We start from the raw sequence: 19,950 nt of genomic DNA, 5'->3' as shown, positions 1-19,950 counted from the left end.
ATTTTCAAACATCATTATTGTTAATAAGCTATATGATTATTGTGTAGCCTAGTGTTTATTGTATATTTAATAGGCATTTCGCGTTTGAATTCATACCGGTCAGACAGGTTGAACAAAGACGTCATCTTTAGGGATGGACTTATAGAAGAGACAACCCCCGGCGCGCTAACGTTTGTGGTGGAAGGTAATTGAATGCAAGGTAAAAGGGTTTTTATCTGACACAGGTGAGTAGCCTACATTTTGAATTTAATTGTCAACGAAAACAGTCGACGAGGGTCACAACTCTTCGGGCATTGAGAACAGTAACACTTGTACACATAATTAGAATAGGTCTATAGACAGAAGTAGCCTGACAATCCGTCGAAACTCGTAGTCTTTTCCGATCATCCGTTTTGTTTATTCAGGTTTCTTGTCGATATATACTTAGTAGAGACTTTTGGTGTATGTCTAGTTTTAAAAACATTGTCTAACATATATCCAATAATGTTACACAGAAACGTGAATATAAGTTAAGTTTTAGTAAGCAGTTCGAGTTTTTTTTCTTGTGACTGGGAACATCTTGGTCTGCAGGTGCGGTGAAACAGCCATTTGCGGACCTCAGAGCAGCACAAAGCTTAGCCTACTGAGAAAGGTATCTATGTTTCAGTTCTTTCTCTGAATTGTAGCCGACTCTCACATTAGATAGTTTAGGCCTTTACAGATAGCCTACCCCTCGTATGTAGTAGACAATTGAATGTGCTACTTAATGAATATGAACGGTTTTTTGCGTGTGGGTTGGGGAGGGGCGGTAGGCTATGGTAGCCTACCTAAGTCAGGACATTTTGCAATAAAGAGCCTCTTTGTGTTCAAAACTATTAGTATAGGCTATTATTGTAGAAAAGTGGTGCAGACACTCTTGTTGATGTTTTAACTGATTAAAAATTCATATTACATACACCTGATCTTATCAGCAGTTCTGATGTACTGTTAATTCTTACACAGTAGGTTCCGTGGAAAAAAAACACTCGGGCACACAAGGACACTCACCATGTCTGCATGGAATGGGTCAAATGCTCACTTTGACCGGGTCAGAGATGTACCACATTATGACCAGGTGCCCATCGGGTCACTTGCAAGGGACACAGAGCTAGCACTGAGTGCAGACCCCCTCCCACCCCCACCCCTTCCTGCGTACCCTCCAGTTGGATCTGAGTTCTACCCAAGCGACACAGAGGACAACCACGACGATGCCATGGACATCAAACCTGTCCATCGCTTCTTCCCCGACTCTGTGAAGAACTTTTTCCGGGGCAGTAAGCGTTGGTCGTCCCGTTCAGCCGCACCAGACAAAAACACCTCCTCTGGTGGCGTGCCATGCTCTCCTCCAAACTCCTGCCCCCCTTCTCCAGGTCCCCCCGGGTCATACCTTGATCCCTACGGGGGGTCCGGAGGTAGCTACACTTCCCAAAAAGAGCGTGAAGCCATGTTGTTGGGGGAGCCGGTGGAATCGGTGTCTGGGGTGTCTGGGCGCTCGGCCATGACCTACAGCGAGCGCGTGGAGGAGTACCACCAGCGCTACTCCTACATGAAGTCCTGGGCTGGGCTGCTGCGCATACTGGCCTGTGTGGAGCTGCTGCTTGGAGCGGCCGTCTTCGCCTGCGTCTGTGCCTACATACACAAGGACAACGAGTGGTTCAACATGTTCGGGTACTCCCAGCCCGGAATGGGGATCGGGGGAATGGGTGGCGCCATGTATGGTGGTGGGAGCCAGTACACGGGACCCAAGACTCCCTTTGTCCTTGTGATCGCTGGCTTGGCCTGGGTGGCGACCATCATACTGCTGGTACTGGGCATGACCATGTACTACCGCACCATCCTGTTGGATTCCAGCTGGTGGCCAATCACGGAGGGTATCCTCAATTTTGCGTTGAGCATGCTGTACATGTCTGGTGGCATCGTCTATGTGAATGACACTAACCGGGGGGGCCTCTGCTTCTACCCTGTGTTCAGCAATGGCCCCAATGCAGCCTTTTGCCGCACTGAAGCAGGCCAAACAGCAGCCATTATTTTCCTCTTTGTTAACATGTTGGTGTATCTGGTGGGTTCTGGTGTTTGCCTGAAGTTATGGAGGCACGAGGCGGCCCGGATGCGCCGTGAGGCATTAGCACAAGAGGTGAGGCATTCTAAAACCCTACTGTAGGTAAAGGTGCATATCTGCTGAAATAATTCTGATATCTGAGGTCAGCAGTTAGAGTCAGAAAAAATGTCTCCTCTCTCCATGATTTAGAAGCAACATTTGCTGTGATGGTATGGCTCGGTCTGTGCCAGTTTGTTTTCCATTCACAGAAACGGGATTGTAAACAAACCCTGGAGTGTTTTTGAGTGTGTACACTCGTAACTAGTAGAACATGTGGATAATTTATTTGAAGGATTATGATCTAGCACTTTTAAATGTCGATGTGTTGTATAAAAAAACAGATGCCTTGCTTTGTTTTTAAGTTGCTCAGTGAATCATTGTTGTGTGTGTTTTTTATGAGTGGGCGACATTTCTGAACAACATGACCCTCCCTTGTTTTTTTGGTTTGTCCTTTACAGATGAAGACGACCGCATCAGTGCCATTTGGATTGGTAATTCCTATTCTTCTTTTAAGCAACATATGAACATGCATGTTAAACCACTTCCTTCATATTGTTATTTTCCAACGTCCATCTCTGCTGTTAATCGGTGTTCTCATGTGTGCAGACCGGCCCAGGTTCCAGTGTTTCTGAACCAGTGAAGCAGGCTATGCTGTCAGTTCAGCCTGATGGCCGATCACTGTCTCCCGGACCCACACTAGAGCCGGAGATCATCCGGGGTCACATTCCAGCCGGACACATTCCCAAACCTGTGATAATTCCAGATTATGTGGCGTAAGTTATAGGATCTAATTTGAATTCAATTTCATAAGTATTCATTTTAGAAGTATATACTTGATGTCTTTACTCCTGCCTTTTTCAGTTTGCCTTTCCCTGTTTTTCTCCTCTTTCTTTCTTTCTCTCTCTTTCATTATACACATACAGGAAATACCCCTCTATTTACTCGGATGAGGAGCGTGACAACTATAAGGCAGTGTTCAATGACCAGTACGCAGAGTACAGGGAGCTACACGCTGAGGTTGAGGTCCTGATCAAGAAGTTTGATGATATGGACAACATGATGCAGAACATCCGTCCTACCAGCCAAATGGTACCTGATGTACCTCTTGGTGACCCTTAACATAATCAATGGCAGCTATTTAGTATTTACTGGTAGTTATATACAGAGCAAGCACAGACTCAAGGTATATTGTGTGTTTCACCATCAGGAGAAGGAGCGTGTCGATGCAGTCATTCAAGAGTATCAGAGGAAAAAAATGGTGAGTGGTAGTGGCCTCTTAATATGTTGTTTCTAACATAACAATATGTCTGAAGTGTCTGTTGGGAGTTTCCGGTGTCTCCACTCCCATTTCAGTATGCACCTCAACAGAATTCCCCTCTGCATCTTGTCTGCCTGGCACGTTCACAAGCAAATTCCTAGTTTTCTGATTTTTTGTTGTGGCCTTTGTGCATAACACTCTAATTATTGTTCTGAAAAACCCAGCACAACCCCACATGTTGACCACATTTCATTCTATATCACTGCACTACCACAAATTGATACAAAAGTTAGTCTCAACGTTGCTTGGCAACCATTCTAATAGAGGGAATATATTTTTTGGCAGAAGAATGATTAACTATGAATAAATTGTTACATTTCTCGGTGCCGGTCCTTTATTTTGTGAAATCTTTCCAGGTGTGGTAACCTTTTAAGAAAAGCAATAAGCCACTGAAGTCCATATGTTGAGTTTTAGTCAAATATTGTTTTGGGGTTATTTATATACTTCTACAATTGTGTCCATGTAATGTATTTTAATGTCTTGCATTAAATGTGTACTGTGTGTGTGCGCATGTGTACACCATATACACATGCATCTGTGCATGATTTTATGACAATCATTTTTATGCTCTAACCACAGGATCCCACTTTCTTGGAGAAAAAAGAGAGGTGTGAATATCTCAAGAGCAAGCTGGCTCACATCAAGCAGAAAATATATGAATATGAACATTAAAACACACATTAATGGCCACAGCTTAGCAAGGAAACACAGTGGAGTGCCTTCAGAATGGAATAAGTTAGCAGCGGATGGTCATGGCTTGCCCAGATTCCAGCCTCATTGACTCAGATGAAAGCTTCTGCCTGCCTGTCAACTGAGAGATGCACTTCTTGGAATGGTGCTACAAATAGATGAGGACAACAGTTTCTGATCACTGTATGCCATATGATAGCAGGTGTTATGCCTTTGCTGGGAAAAGGTATAGGACCCTGGACCGTGATAAAATGCTAATCGTGTTTGATTTGCGAATGTGAGGGCTCAATCGAACACGCCAGCTTTTGAATGTTTATAATTTCCAGCAATTTTTAGCAAGGAATTATGGATGAACTTAAATATTGTATGATCCATGTTTTCAGTCATATTAATGAGCTTTACCTTTTAATGTCAAGGTTTGTGTTCTTATTCTTCCTCATCAGTAAGCATATTAGTGATGGAGAGAAAGTGTTATTTGTATTTATATAGTTAAAAAGGAGTTTGAAGGAATAGGAAAATGGCATGCATATGTCTGCAGATGATGGATATATAGCTTATATATATATATAGCTTATAGCTTTCTGCATGGATTTTAGTTGTCTTACTGCATAAAACAACAAAAGGAAAATCTGTCTATTGTCTTTTCTTGGTCATGCGATTGTTAAAATAAGGTAGATAGATACTTTATTGATCCCCAGGGGAAATTCAAGGTCTCAGTAGCATACAGACAACACACACACATTCACTAACAGCAGAAAAAGTCATTAAAAGTATATAATAAAAAAACACAACTAAGCAATAAGGACAGTAGAAGATAAAGAATATACTAAAATACAAATTATACTAACTAACATTTAATCTAAATCAATTCTAAAAACAGTATCCACATAGTGGGTGATTAATCAATCAAGAGACGCAGGGACTGAGCCTGTGATTCTCTGTGCATAGTAAGGTAAGGTAAGGTGCTCTGTGTGAGTGAGTGTCATGGTGATAGTGCAAATGAGTAACTCCAACAATGCAAGAATAAAGTCTATATATCTATATATATAACTATATAAAGAAAAGGTATAAGTGTGGCCACAGTTCGGCTGTGGCATGGAGGGAGGGGTTATGCATATGTGCTAATATAGCACGCAAACAGTGAGGCAGAAAGACAGTGGTAAAAAGTGGCTAGTGGACAGACAGTATGCAAACATGGAGGGGGTGAAGAGGCAGACAGACTATGCAGAGAAGTCTATCTCTCCTCTTCCCTTAAGTTAAGCCTTGAACAGTTCAATGGCCCTGAGGACAAACTTCCTCAGTCTGTCTGTTGTGCAAGGCAGTGAGCGAAGTCTCCAACTGATCAGGCTCTTCTGCTTAACAATAGTGTTGTGGAGTGGGTGACACTCATTGTCCAAGATGTTGATCAGTTAGGGTCCTTTTGTCATATATTGAAGTGATGCACTCCAGTTCAGCTCCCACTACAGAGCCAGCTTTCCTTACCAGCCTGTCAATTCGCCCCGCATCCTTCTTCTTTGTGCTTCCTCCCCAGCATACCACTGCATAGAAGAGGACGCTGGCAACAACAGACTGGTAAAACATCCTGAGGAGCTTACTGCACACATTGAAGGACCGCAGCCTCCTCAGGAAGTACAGCCTACTCTGCCCTTTCTTGTAGAGTGCATCAGTGTTGGCTGACCAGTCCAGTTTATTGTCCAGGTGGAGACCCAGATACTTGTAGGTGCTAACCATCTCCACATTGACCCCATCAATGTGGACTGGTAGCAGAGTGGGCTTAGACCTGCGGAAATCCACCACCATCTCCTTGGTCTTTGAAGTATTAAGTTGAAGATGATTGAGTTTGCACCATTGCACAAAGTCCTCCACCAGGCTCCTGTACTCCTCCTCCTGCCCGTTCCTGATACACCCCACAATTGCAGTATCATCAGAAAACTTCTGCATGTGGCATGACTCGGTGTTGTAGCAGAAGTCAGATGTGTACAGGGTGAACAGGACTGGAGAGAGCACAGTTCCCTGTGGCGCTCCGGTGCTGCAGATCACAGTGATCACAATATCCAGTGATGGTGGGGGTACGATAGCCTGTGATGATGGAGGTCCAGAGTGTTGCACTGGTATTGAGGGGGTGTGGGGGTGGGGGCTGGGGGATGACCACCTCCTTGATGTCCCTGTCAAGGCTGCCAGAGTCGTGGACACCTTAACAGGCACAGGCAAGGAGGCCTCAGGAGGGGGCAGGGGTGATGGTGGCTTAGGTCGTTGGGTGTCACCGGGATGCAGAGCTGGAGAGACTGGGAGGTGGGGGTAGGGCAGGCACGCAAACAAGAGCCGTGTCTGAGTCAGCCGGGGGTGGTGGACAGACCACAGCCATTGGAGCTGGAGCAGGGCAGTCAAACCTGTTGTAGAAGTGGTTCAACTGGTTCGCCCTGTGCAGATCCCCCTCCACAGAGCTGCTGCTCTTCATCAGGCCAGTGATCATCTTCATGCCGTCCCATGCCACCTTCATGTTGTTTTCCTGCAACTTCTGTTCCACCTCCCTTCTGTAGTCCTCCTTAGCCTCCTTCAGCTTGACTTTGAGTTCCCCTTGCGCTATGCCATGTCCCCCTCTCTGAACGGCATCTTTTTCCTATTAAGAAGGGTCTTGACATTGCTGGTTATCCAAGGCTTGTTGTTGGGAAAGCAGCGTACAGTTCTGGTGGGAACAACAATGTCCATACAGAAGTTCAGGTAGTCAGTTGTGCACTGTGTGACCTCCTCTAAGTCCTCTCCATCCTGTAACACACTCCAGTCAGTGCACTCGAAGCAGTCTCTCAGAGCCTCATCTGCTTCAGGTGTCCACTTTCTGAAGGTGCGTGTGGCAACTGGTAGCCTCTGTACTTTGGGCTTGTACATTGGCTGGAGATGAATGAGGTTGTGGTCTGACTTTCCCAGTGGGGGAAGGGGGTTTGCACTGTATGCATCCCTCACGTTTGCATGCATGAGGTCTATTGTCCTGTTTTTCCTTGTAGGGCAGTCAACAAACTGGTAGAAATTCGTGAGTGTGGAAACCAGTGTTATGTGATTGAAGTCACCAGAGATCACAAAAAAGGCATCAGTGTGTTGGGTTTGAAGCCTTGCGATTGTGGAGTGGATGACGTCACACGCTGTATCCGGGAGAGCTCGAGGTGGAACGAAGGTGTGCAGATCTAGGTAGAACTCTACAATGTTGATCTGTTGAAGTCCACTCTTATTAAATAGACAAAAAATATCATATAGAAAGGTGTATAAATGTTAAGTGTTCCAATGCAAAGCAAAGCTCATGTCTGTATATTTTCTCTCTTTGTCTCACATTAGAATCTTTTTTTAAAGTCATACCTTTAATTGAAATACCTGAATGATGATGACATTAAATTAATTTACCCTTTTTAAAAAAATGTTTTTACGAGTTTTCATGTAGGCCTTATTAATAAATATAAGCCTATTTGATAAACCAATTGCATATCTGCTTTCACTGTTCCTTTTGTGAACTTATGAGAGGCAGACAGGTGAATTGGGGGAAACAAAAGAGCTTCCTGGTATGACATGACTGGAGCAGCTGAACCTGTTGGAGTACTTTTATGTAGGCTACTTGAATGATGGCGTCTTTCAAAACAGTGTCCGCTTTCTGGGCGAAGCTTCGGGGCGGAGCATGTCCACCTGTATCGAGAAGGAGGATGCGGACAGGTGTGTCTAACATTATTAGCATAATGTGTCATCCTTGGGGATAGAGGACAAGTTGTTGTTTCACAGACTACAGCAAGACCTCAGTGGAGCAGGTGAGTCGACGTTCTTTGTTTGTGTAGTAGGCTAGTTTAGGCTTATCTGTTCATGCAAAGTGTAGCATTCTTAGTCAATTTGCTTGATGTGCTTTCTGTTGTAAATGGGAGGTCATATTTTTTGTGTTTTTATCGTGTTTCCTCGTTTTCCAAGTGCCTTTTGTCACGAGGTGTAGGCTTCCTCAAGGAGCCATCGAAAAATATAGGCTATGGTTTTAAGATTTTAAAGTTTTCTTTATTTCTTTATTTTTAACATTTTAAGAAGGTGCGTGGCTTATAGGCGGTATTAAGCCCACCTGAACACACGATACTATCTCAAGATTTTTTTTCTTCAACCATCAATAGACCTCTCCGGAATAAGTCCCCAATTCTCATTACTCCTTAATTATGGTCGCCTATATAGCATAGGCCTACCCTCACAAATACACGTTGTCATTTCTATTTTCATTATTATTTTCAAATTATTTTTTGTTAGTGACTAAGATGTTGATTATCTGTAGGCTACCCTTTAGCCTACACTAGACTGCTGTAACCGTTGTTTTTTGTCTGTAGGCCTACATATGGATTGTTTTGTCTTCATTCTACATTTCTACCCTCTACAGCAAATTGGAAACTTTGATAAGAGTGAGGATCCAGCACAATGCCGTCAAATAAGCAGAGTAGCTCGCCTCCCTATGGAAGCAACAGGTAGGGTGTCATACCAAGCTCGAGTGCTTTTGCTGACCTCTATTTATGTACGATATAATTTGCTTCCATTATGAGAATGTAAGGCAGAGAAATCTTCATTTCTTGCATTGTTTCATATATCTGAATATAGCTTGATTTCATAAACTTTTATTCCAATTTACAGTTTACAGTTTGACATGCTCAGAAACATAATAGTAAGAGCATTTACTCCAGACTCTCCACCCTGGGTGGCAGGTCTTTAGTGCCTTGGCCCCCAAACTCTGGAACTTCTTTGTGCCTGTCCTTCTCTTCTTTTCTTCAAAGCACATCTCAAGACCTTTCTGTTTAATGATCACTTCTCCTCCACACCCAACACATAGCTCCATACAGATAACTTGTCTTTGTTGTATTGTTTTTTTTGTTGTTGTGTTTCCTTGCCTTCCTACTATGTAAAGCGACCTTTGGTTTGAGAAAGGCGCTATATAAAAGAAACATTTATTATTTAGCCTACATGATAATGAGCAGCAGGTGTAGAATTATAGATATTGGTATGGGTGTAATCGCTGTAGAATACAAATCCTCCTTTTGTCTGCAGACATGGCCACCGGAACCGATCGCAGCACACCTTCTCTTACGAAGAGAAGCTCCTGCACTTTTACCGCTGGACTTCCCCACCTGGTGTGATGAAGATCATCTCCATCATCATCATCATTATGTGTGTGGCTGTGTTTGCCTGTGTGGCCTCCACACTGGTCTGGGACTATGACATGTCTGCCATGGGCATGGGAGGCCTTGGAACAGGGTTGGGAGGTGGTGGGATGTATGGCGGGGGGGGGGGCTATGGAGGAAGCTATGGTGGGGGAGGCACTTATGGTGGGGGTTCTTTTGGTGGGGGATCAGGCACAGGAGGCTATGGCTATGGTGGGAGTGGGTACATGGATCCCAAATCAGGCAAGGGCTTCATCATTGCGATAGCAGCCATCACCTTCATCGTTGTGCTCATCATCCTCATCCTGGTGGTGTCACGCCAGAGCACCTCACAATCACCCAAATTTTACCTGGCGTCCACCATCATTTCGGCCATCCTGGCTCTTTTGATGCTCATTGCCACTATTGTCTACCTGGTGGCTGTTAACCCACAGGCCCAGACGTCGGGGTCTATAATGTACAGCCAGATCCAAATGATGTGTTCCCAGTTCCAAAACCAACAGCAGGCCTCGGGCATCTTCATCAACCAGTACCTGTATCACTATTGTGTGGTGGAGCCACAGGAGGTGAGTGTGTAGTGATGATAATCTGTCACTGTAATGAATGGCCAGTGTGTATTTGTACAGGTTGAACATAACGGCTCTGCATAATTCACATGGTCATTTTGTGTTTATGAAATTGAAATATTGCACAATTCAGTAGTTCATCTTTTCTTGTAATTTCATAAATCACAAGATGTGAAAATGCATTCCTTCTACATTAACTTGCTTATGAATTGTCCTTTGATCATCATCATTGTTTGTATAAGTGTTTCCTGCATGTCATTCCTTGAGTTTTACCACTCTAAAATTTGCCATGTTTACGTTTAAGGTGAAGTTTGGGTCATGATGTCATTGTTAATCTTAAAAACTGTGTTGAATCCAAGACCATTCCTGCCACCTTCTCTTTCAGGCCGTTGGTATTGTTCTTGGCTTTCTCATTGTCGTGGGCCTCATCATCCTGCTGGTATTTGCAGTGAAGACTCGCGGGCAGATCCGCAGATATGGCAGGGACCGCGTCCTGTGGGAGGAGGTCAAGATGCTCCGAGATGCGGGACCCAAGAGTGTTGGGGAGTGGGTGAGTGGAGAGTGACCCTCCTCTCTGTCGAAACGTCCTGTTCGGATGTAGAATACACTGACTTGACTTTTGTCGTGAAATATTCAAAATAATTATTCATTCTCAACTGTTGCCATGGGGACTTGAGGGTTGATGTTGAAATCAAACACACTTGTGGACTCTGAAGCAACCTTGAGAAGAGAAGGTTTCTTGTTCCTTTTAATTAAATGTATTCAAATGTTTTAAAGAGTTTACCAAATCAAGACAAATAGCATTCAAATAATCACTTTGACCTTGGATAGAAAGTGCATGACATGTTTTGGTTTTTGATTTAATCAGGTTATGTCACATGCAGAGATACCAGGATGAAAGGGGTGGGGTTAGTAGTTTCATGTCCAGTTTCTGGGTGTGGTTTCCTACAGCCTTTTCATTTGTAAAAAAGTTGTAAGGTTGTTTTGATAAACAGAGGAAATGTTTCCTAAAATAAACTCTTGTTAACTCTCAACCTTACATACCATCTTTGTTGTAATGTCTGTGTGTCTTTATGCTACTCCCTAAGACATATAAACATTAAAACATACTTTTTCAATACCAGTGAACATATTGAATGTATGAACACAGTGAACGTACATATTCTTAAATTTCCCAAATTGTTGAGATTTTAACCTATTAAGACCAAATTCGCCTGAGTTACAAGTGTGCGCCGTCGGAGTGTTTCTGATTCAGGTTTTAGCAGGTGGTTTTCAGAAAATGTTTAGGTTTTAGAGAGCCTTTTTAATGGCTCTAGGTCTTAACAGGTTAAGTGAAGGGTCACTGATTTTCTCCTCTCATTGAGTTGTAATCAACTGTTTTACCGTCCATGTGTGTCAGTTTCTGCTTGGGTGTAGTGGGGGAACCGGTATAGTCAGGTCAAGATTTCGAGTTCATTTAAACTATTTACCACACAGGCAGGGTTGGCCTCCTCTGTGGAATGCATGCAGGTGTCCATTTCTGCCCCTATAGGCATGTGTGGCATACACAGAGAGTGAGATGTTTTAAATCCATTTCGTTGTAAGTTCTTGTTGTATGTTCATTGTATGTTCTTTGCATCTGTAGAAACAGACCTAGTTATAGAGTGCTCTCCTATATCCTGGTTCTAGGTGACGAGTGTATCGGGTGAACCAAACGCTCTGGTGAATGACTACAATGACCAAGTTGGTGGTTCTATAAACTACCTGGATGAAGGCATGGATAAGGAGAGACCCATATACCTCCCAGGGTGAGCTGATGTTTAAAATCAAATATTTTACAAGATGGCTTCCCCACTTCACTTGCATAATGGTAACCTGAGCCGTAGACAATGAAAGTAAAACTATGTGGGTAGGGAAAGTCTTTCTTTGATATACCAAGCATTCCAAAAGCCATGTCAGAAAATTTGTTCATAATGGGCCATACTATACTAGATGTAGATTATAGGCAGATAACAAATTACTTCATTGTTTATTTTGAAAAGGTACCGGAAGAAGTATTTATTTGAAGAAAAGAGAGCATACTATATTGCTGAGAGTTGAGTCTGATATCTGATCCTCACATTCACACTGTGGGCAGCTGTACACAGGACGGCTTTATGTAAATGTCACATCTACACAGACCTCGTCTCATCAGAGGTGTCTAAGCATTCAATAAACAAGAAACAACAAATATAAGTTCTTTTAAAACTCACATACTTAGTCCTGTGGCTTTTTTACTGTAGTGTGATCTTACATTGGCTCTCTTGTTGGGCTATTTGTTTTGTTACCTGGACAGGAAGAGCTTGTTTCACAGGTTGTCAGAGGACCATTGAACAAATTTGAATACTATCCACATCATGCAATTAACCATTTAGATCCCAAATTACTGTAGCAAAGTTACTTGTAGGTGTATGTGTGTGTTGTTTATTTAAAGGGGTCTGTGTTTGTCTGTGTGTCTACAGGAGCTCTGACATTACAAGCTCCTTGGGTGGCCTGAAGAGCAAGCGGAAGGGCAGTGACATGGGAACAGAATCTGCGGATGAACTGGATGACCTTGATATGGACAGGTAAGGGTCTGTTTGGTCAGAAATGGGGTTCATGGAGATTGATAATGTAGAAATAGTTTGGTAGGAGTGAGGAAAGCTCAGATATGTATATTTTAGGTTTTATATTTTAGTATATTTTAGAATATTATTTTACCCAGTAAGAAGAGATTGTTAGGTCAGCCGTGGCCTACTGGTTAGCACTTCGGACCTGTAACCGGAGGGTTGCCGGTTCGAACCCCGACCAGTAGGCACGGCTGAAGTGCCCTTGAGCAAGGCACCTAACCCCTCACTGCTCCCCGAGCACCGCTGTTGATGCAGGCAGCTCACTGCGCCGGGATTAGTGTGTGCTTCACCTCACTGTGTGTACACTGTGTGCTGTGTGTGTTTCACTAATTCACGGATTGGGATAAATGCAGACCAAATTTCCCTCACGGGATCAAAAGAGTATATATACTTATACTTATACTTAGATATGTTTCCCTTCCAGCTTGCTTCCAAAAAGTCTTATTCTAGGTCACCCATAGAATTGGAAAAAAGATGTTGAACCATGTGTAAACAAATAATAAGTGAAATCTGATGACACAGTGGGATACAGCAGGGCTTTCCAAACAACATTTAGCATGGCTCCATTTCTCGAGAGAGACAGACAGACACACACACACACACACACATCCATAACATCCACATCACCTGCCCATATTTATTTCTCCCTCACTTCTGTGTTTTGCAGTGAGTTCCCTCCTATTGTCACTGAGGAGCAGAGGCTGGACTATAAGCGTGCGTTTGATAGGGACCACATGGAGTACAAGCGGATTCAAGCGGAGATCGATGATGTTAACCTGGGAGTGACCGAGGTGGACAGAGAGCTGGACAGACTGCAGGAGGGCAGCCCACAATTCCTGGTGGGTTTCACAGAGTATAGACCCTTTCAACAATAAAAACAAAAACAATGCTTGAAAGTTCTATTTGGTTCCCAATCTACTTCCTCTGCATTAAGATAACATATGGAATGTTAAAACGGAAGCCTTGTGGGGCCAACTATGATGCTGATAATGGAACTCTCTTGAAAGGGTCTATATAAACAGTGGCCGCACACTGCTTTCTCTTTTAGTATTTGTATTAGCCAATTCGGCACACCACCTTCATCAGGGTTTCACACAGACACTGCAGACAATAGTCTGTCCCAGAATTTACCCCGAAACAAAATGACAGTATTACCGTAATATCCCACCTATTTATCAAGATTTTTGTATTGATTATGCAACATTTCTTCCACTATGAGGGCTATACATGGGAATATGTTTCCTTTCTTCATTCTGATTAAAGAACTCATCTGATTCTGATAATTTGAGCTAGTTGGCACTGTGGTTAATACACATGTGCGGTCAATATTGGTTTTGTCTTTTTTAATGTGCATAGAACACCACTGTGCAGTTTATACATGATGCGGTTTATACACGGGAAATTACTGTCTCGCTTAATTTTGCCTCCTGATTAGGACTTTGAACCTAACTGGCTGTCAATTTGTTTTTGTTAACAGGATGCCATGGATGAATACAACAGACTGAAGAACCTAAAGAAGGTATGCAAATATTTCCAATCGAACTGCTGTTGCTTTTAAACCTTGCTCTCAGCTCAAATACTAAAAGATTTTCAGTTTTGACTCACCTTTTGCCCAAACGTTCAACCCATTAAAACCTCAATATAAATGCTTTTCTCTTCATTGTTCTGTCCCTTTGTAGTCATCAGAATACCAAATGAAGAAGAAGAGGAGCAAGTACCTGAAGGCTAAGATGTCCCACTTGAAGAAGAGGGTCAATCAGTATGATCACAGACCATGAAGACCTCTGACCTTTCACCTTTCACCTTTCACTTGTTGTCTATGCCTGTTCTGTGCTCAGGCCTTTTAGTATTTCCGAGTTTTTTTTTTTAGATTAGGACAAGACAAGTCAAATTGTGTATCTGTTTTTACCTGCTCTCGTGCGTGAACAAGTGTTGTGTTGCAGTCTGGGAAGGTACAGAAGCAATGTGATGAAGTGACTGCAGCACTCTTGTGGGCTACAAGTTCCTCTACCATGAATGTATATGTCTCATTATTCTTTTACTCTTCTTATATTAATATGCCATTATTTAAACACTTTTTAAAGCTTTTACTCAAATCCAAGATTGAGCCTTAAAACAAAATGAAGTTAAACTTTTTTTCAGTGACCTCTTTTTTTAAGCAGATGTAGGCCTAATACTGTGACTTGATCTGTATTGATATTTAGATTCCTTCATGTCACTCTTTAAATGGATGTATAGATAAATATTGTGGCATGTGTACTTGCATTTAAAAGATTATTATTCTCAGGTAATCAAATCAGCACTATAGGCAATTAAAGTTGTATTTACTTCTCAGAGCTTGCCTGATATCAAGGGATTAAGTGTACAGTGTGTGTGTTTTTATATTTTGTAAAGATGGATTTCAAATAAAAGATGATTTCTGGATTATCTAACACAAAGTTGTTATCCTCTTTATATTATATTATATTATATTATATATTTTGATAAAATAGGCTGAGGCTTCATCATGCGTTGCATAAAAGTTTCGATGGGAACATATTTCATGTTGCACTTGACTCGGAACTAGCAAAAGTGCATTTCAGGTTTCCGACCGGATTTAGAATAGTTACTCTCGCATCCTTGCAAGCTCTTGTGTGTACTGTATGTGCAGTCTTATCGTTTTTGTCGTGTTATACACCCTTATTAAAACTTATCTCGCTACATCCTATCAAGTTTACAGTTCATATTAGGGGTAAGTAAGCGATATGCACGGCATTGTTTGTTTTTTTGTGCAAGAATATCCATTTTAGCTGTTCTGTTTCGTATAGTTAACGTAACACCAACCACCCACTTGTTAACTAAAGTTACATTCGTGTGCATTGCTGGTACGTTAACTGACTTTCAAGGTAGGCCATTAGATAGATAGATAGATAGATAGATAGATAGATAGATACTTTATTGATCCCCAAGGGGAAATTCAAGAGGAGAGACGTAGAAAACAGATACGTCTATTCCTCTATCAAGGAAGGATGTTCTAGGATTACAGGAGAAATCGTAGACATAGTAGAACTTGTATAAGAAGCCACGTAGCGACCTGTCATTTCTTACGTATTTATGGGACTCTGTTTTGCAAAGGTTCTTAGATTTGAACAAAATGGATGAAGAACCGGAGAGAACCAAGAGGTGGGAAGGAGGTTACGAGCGGACGTGGTAAGTAGATATTGACGTGTTTGTGATGTGATTGATGAGGGGTAGTATTTGGAACAACTGTTATCTTTTTTATTTATTGTGCCTCTTGCTTGGATGCACGTCTACAGGCTAGGAGGATACACACAGCCTAAAAGTATTTGTGTGGTTGTGTTTTTGTTTTCTACAGGGAGGTGCTTAAAGAGGATGAGTCTGGATCGCTGAAGGCCACAGTCGAAGAGATTCTTTTCCAGAGCAAAAGGAAAAGGTGGGGGGTTCCCTGAGATGGCATCACAGAGGAACCCTGTGGTGTCAAAATAACAACAAAATGAAATAATAATCAATATTTTCATACTTTCCTCATTTCAATTATCTTCTCTTACATGCCAGGGTCATTGAGAGCCATGGGCAGGTTCGACTTGGGATGGTGAGCGTTGAACGTTTCTCTTACCAGACTCTCTTGTATGACTTTACAGGTCTCACTTTAATAACCTGTAATTGTCATGGTTTGTCTTATTGAAGATGCGGCACCTGTTTGTTGTGGTGGATACTTCCCGGACCATGGATGACCAGGACTTAAAACCTAATCGCCTGACCTCTACCCTAAAGGTGAGAGAGTGACTTAGCACAGTGGTAGCTTTTTTGGTGTGATAATGTCTGTTATGAAATACACTTAAATAGATAGATAGATACTTTATTGATCCCCAATGAGAAATTCACTTATAAATAGTACCTATATCTTGAATTTCCCCTGGGGATCAATACAGTATCTATCTATCTATCTATCCATCCATCCATCCATCTATCCATCTCCAAAGTCTCCATTCCAAAATTGCATGTTTTATTTTTATGGCAATCTCTTAATCCCACAGCTACTGGAATTTTTTGTGGATGAGTACTTTGACCAGAACCCGATCAGTCAGGTAAGGTTTATGTCTAGTTTCTCAGTGTTATGCTCATCGTGTACTGTATATTCTAGCTGTTCTTACTTTTCTTATTACTGTTGCTATTGATGTATTCATGGCCCATGTCATTGTCTTACAGATCGGAATTATAACCACTAAAAACAAGAGGGCAGAGAAACTGACAGACCTTGCTGGTGAGTTCATCTCAAGACATGCTAAAATTGGGATGAACTATCAACCACCACATTAGCAATGACTAGTGCAAAACTATACTTCTAGATTCTAATCTCTAATTCTTTATGTTCCAGACTATGTTATCGTGTTATGCAGCACACCGAGCCTTAACACACCTTATCTCTCTCTCTCTCTCTGTCTCACACACACATACATGCACACACACATACACATAGTTATTTTACACATAGTGAGTTATCTTTATGTAATTTGTTTCATGGTCAGGTAACCCAAAGAAGCATATCACTGCCCTAAAGAAAGCGGTGGACACTACATGTATTGGAGAGCCTTCTCTCTACAACTCCATAAACCTTGCCATGCTGACGCTTAAGTAAGTCATATACACACAATAGTGGGGTGGCACCACTACGGGAATTTCAGAAGTAGTGGGAGTGGTTGTCCATAGCCCTCGTTAATCATTAGTTTGTGTGGATGTTGCTGTCTTGTTATACCACGTAAGTTTAGCTTAATTAAACTTTTCATTCATCTTTTCATTTTTGCTCAGACACATGCCAGGGCACACCAGCAGAGAGATTCTGATCATCTTCAGCAGCCTTACTACATGTGACCCTGCAAACATTTATGATCTCGTAAAGGTGTGTTTAAAATGTCAAAAGCAGAGCAGAGTATAAAAATAAGGATTTCTAAAAAGTGGCCATCCTTTAAAGGTGCGGTTTACAACTATATTCTACTGTAATACATTTTGTGTCAATTGCAGGTAATTTGCAATGACTTCTTTGCAATGTTGCATCTTAATCAAAGACCCTATTTTCAAGCCAATGTATGTTGAAAGGAACAGTCTTGCTATGTTGTGTATTCAACTAGAACCTGAACGGTCAGGTTATACTGTCATGCTGACCTGACAGGACATGTTATGCAAAGTAACTAAGAAGTACTGTCACTTTTTCAGTTTGCTTGTCTTACTGTGTTTCTCTCATGTCCCAGACTCTGAAAGCCCTGAAGATCCGTGTGTCTGTGATAGGCCTGTCTGCAGAGGTGCGAGTGTGCACCGTCCTCACGCGAGAGACGGGGGGTGAGCATCAGCAACACACGATGGCCACAGACAGAACTTTTATCATTATTATCTAGAATACTTGATGTCATTTTGAGCAATTTCTCTATGAAATGTTTTTTTTTTGTGTGAACTTTACCAGGTTTTAAAGTCTGGTTGTTGATTAAGTTGATGAATTTATGAGTTAATTATTTCATCCATTTATGAGTGATTCATTTATTGAAATATCAATCGACCGACCAATTAAACATTTTCACTATGTTATTTGTAATGTTAACTGTAGGGACCTACAATGTGATCCTGGATGAAAGCCATTTCCGTGAGCTGTTGATGCTGCAAGTGAAGCCTCCCCCAGCCAGCTCCTCTTCTGAATGCTCCCTCATCCGCATGGGTGAGTCTCATAAATACCTTCCACTCCCGCAAATGATCGTTATTACTATAGACCCTTTCAACAATAAAAACAAAAACAATGCTTGAACGTTCTATTTGGGTCCCAATCTACTTCCTCTGCATTAAGATAACAAATGGAATGTTAAAAAGGAAGTCTTGTGGGGCCAACTATGATGCTGATAATGGAACTCTCTTGAAAGGGTCTATAGGTGTAGCTTCCAGCACAGCTAATATCATGCTCAAGTGGTACTCTGTAAATTGAAATCGTTTTTGTTATGTAAATGTAAGATGCCTAATGATCACAGGGGACTCTCTCTCTCTCTTTTGCAGGTTTCCCACAACACATCATTGCTACCACATCAGATCAAGAAGCCAGGCCATCCTTCAGCATGGCGTGAGTGGGGATTTTTTAACAGCTAGAGGACTGCATGGAACAATTAACTGAATTAGACAGAAAGTGTATTAGATAAGAATCAGACTCCTTTGGAAACTCATAGGAAACTATGCTGTGTTTTCTTGTGTAAAAATGATGAGTAATGTGTTTGGTGTGATTCTCTAGGCACTTGGATAGCACTGGCGGTCCTGGACTGAGTCTCGGAGGATACTACTGCCCCCAATGCAGGGCAAAGTACACCGAATTACCCGTGGAGTGCAGAGTTTGTGGTAAATGTTTATTGCATTTGGAGTAGGAGACACTTGCCATTTTTACAGAAATGTGTGGACCAACGTGATGATGATTATGATGATTAGGTGACCGCCATTCCCCTCGTCTCCTTGTCCACAGGCCTAACATTGGTGTCTGCTCCTCACCTGGCACGATCCTTCCACCATCTCTTCCCCCTGGATGCCTTCAAGGAGAGTCCCCTGGAGGAGCATGCAGGAGAGAGGTACCCCCCACACACACACAGGGGTTTAGCGCACTGTATGCTGTATGTGTTCTCTCTGTATATCAATGCTTTTAGTGTGGGATTTCCTACTCATATTTTGTAGTGTTTACAAACATGTGTTTGTGGCACGTTGACCGAAACTGCCCTGTGGGTTGTTTGTTTTCACTCAAGCCTCGTGTTTAACTGAGTATGATGAGTAGTGGAAATCCTGACGTTGCGTTTTGCTTTCCCAGGTTTTGCCAAGCCTGTCAAGGTGAACTGAAAGACCAAAGTGTAAGCACCAGCCCTTCAACTGTCCTTTCAGCTGTCCTTGCATTGCCATAGACTCTCCTGATGACCCTAAACCAACTCTCTATCCTCCGCTTGTTTGTGTAGGTGTTCACTTGCCCTGTGTGTCAGAGTGTGTTCTGTGTGGAATGTGACCTCTTCATCCACGACACCCTGCATTGCTGCCCCACCTGCCTGCACAACCAAGGAGCGTCCTGACCGCTGCCCAGCTGGATTTTGGACATGCGTGTGCAGGCGCCTCACCTGGACACATCTGGACAGGCAGAGCTGAAAGGGAAGCTCTCCCTAAGCTCAGTGGACTTAAGTGGGCCTTTAGAAGAGAGACACTTAGCCAGAATCTCAGAAGTGGTGCTGATGAACATGAGGCACACCACTGTGAGACTATGTTGCCCTCTGCGCTCATTCTGCCACTTTGTTATGTGTGCCTCCATTTTGGCCTTAGGGTTAAACAAAACAACAACGCAGAGCAGCCATTAGCAGATGGACAAAGATACTGATCATGGAGTCATGGATCCCTCTAATGGGAAGTAAAGGACTACACAAGGAATGACAAAAATTAAGCACATTCTGTGGTCAATAAAAAAAAATCT

The 19,950-nt window shown here is 42.4% G+C and overlaps 2 protein-coding genes across 2 annotated transcripts; both read left to right on the top strand.

Annotated features, from left to right (window-relative positions):
• Positions 1–185: 185 nt before the first annotated feature.
• Positions 186–14,906, top strand: marveld2b (MARVEL domain containing 2b). The gene is made up of 16 exons (XM_076271308.1): positions 186–224; positions 571–631; positions 982–2,152; positions 2,575–2,607; positions 2,723–2,889; positions 3,040–3,205; positions 3,324–3,374; positions 4,014–4,104; positions 7,721–7,820; positions 9,174–9,852; positions 10,238–10,402; positions 11,521–11,639; positions 12,333–12,437; positions 13,147–13,318; positions 13,957–13,998; positions 14,159–14,906. The coding sequence occupies exons 3-16, from the start codon at positions 1,028–1,030 to the stop codon at positions 14,255–14,257; spliced, it is 3,114 nt and encodes a 1,037-aa protein (XP_076127423.1). The 5' UTR covers positions 186–224; positions 571–631; positions 982–1,027; the 3' UTR covers positions 14,258–14,906.
• Positions 14,907–15,104: 198 nt separating this feature from the next.
• On the top strand, positions 15,105–19,940 carry gtf2h2 (general transcription factor IIH, polypeptide 2). Its single transcript, XM_076270904.1, has 16 exons — positions 15,105–15,210; positions 15,594–15,668; positions 15,835–15,912; positions 16,035–16,071; positions 16,167–16,253; positions 16,517–16,567; positions 16,689–16,743; positions 17,009–17,114; positions 17,289–17,379; positions 17,729–17,816; positions 18,079–18,186; positions 18,516–18,579; positions 18,745–18,848; positions 18,970–19,072; positions 19,306–19,345; positions 19,448–19,940. Exons 2-16 carry the CDS (start codon positions 15,613–15,615, stop codon positions 19,556–19,558), a joined length of 1,179 nt encoding a protein of 392 aa, XP_076127019.1. The 5' UTR covers positions 15,105–15,210; positions 15,594–15,612; the 3' UTR covers positions 19,559–19,940.
• The last annotated feature ends 10 nt before the right edge of the window (positions 19,941–19,950 follow it).

This window comes from Alosa pseudoharengus, unplaced genomic scaffold, assembly GCF_046254945.1.
Source record: "Alosa pseudoharengus isolate Yale_2024_CS ecotype anadromous, Long Island Sound unplaced genomic scaffold, YU_APseudo_1.1 YU_APseudo_1.1_scf_6, whole genome shotgun sequence".
Taxonomy (NCBI): Eukaryota; Metazoa; Chordata; class Actinopteri; order Clupeiformes; family Clupeidae; genus Alosa; species Alosa pseudoharengus.
Note: the sequence above shows the minus strand (reverse complement) of the source record. Positions and strands in the feature narration are given on the sequence as shown.

Bases quoted from the DNA above. Each gene is read 5' to 3' on its own strand.
- marveld2b (XM_076271308.1), top strand. From the start codon at position 1,028: ATGTCTGCATGGAATGGGTCAAATGCTCACTTTGACCGGGTCAGAGAT. The intron at 7,821-9,173 runs GTGTGTCTAACA...TTTTGTCTGCAG, and splicing joins GAGAAGGAGGATGCGGACAG to ACATGGCCACCGGAACCGAT. The intron at 10,403-11,520 runs GTGAGTGGAGAG...TCCTGGTTCTAG, and splicing joins CCAAGAGTGTTGGGGAGTGG to GTGACGAGTGTATCGGGTGA.
- gtf2h2 (XM_076270904.1), top strand. From the start codon at position 15,613: ATGGATGAAGAACCGGAGAGAACCAAGAGGTGGGAAGGAGGTTACGAG. The intron at 17,115-17,288 runs GTAAGTCATATA...ATTTTTGCTCAG, and splicing joins CTTGCCATGCTGACGCTTAA to ACACATGCCAGGGCACACCA. The intron at 19,346-19,447 runs GTAAGCACCAGC...TTGTTTGTGTAG, and splicing joins GTGAACTGAAAGACCAAAGT to GTGTTCACTTGCCCTGTGTG.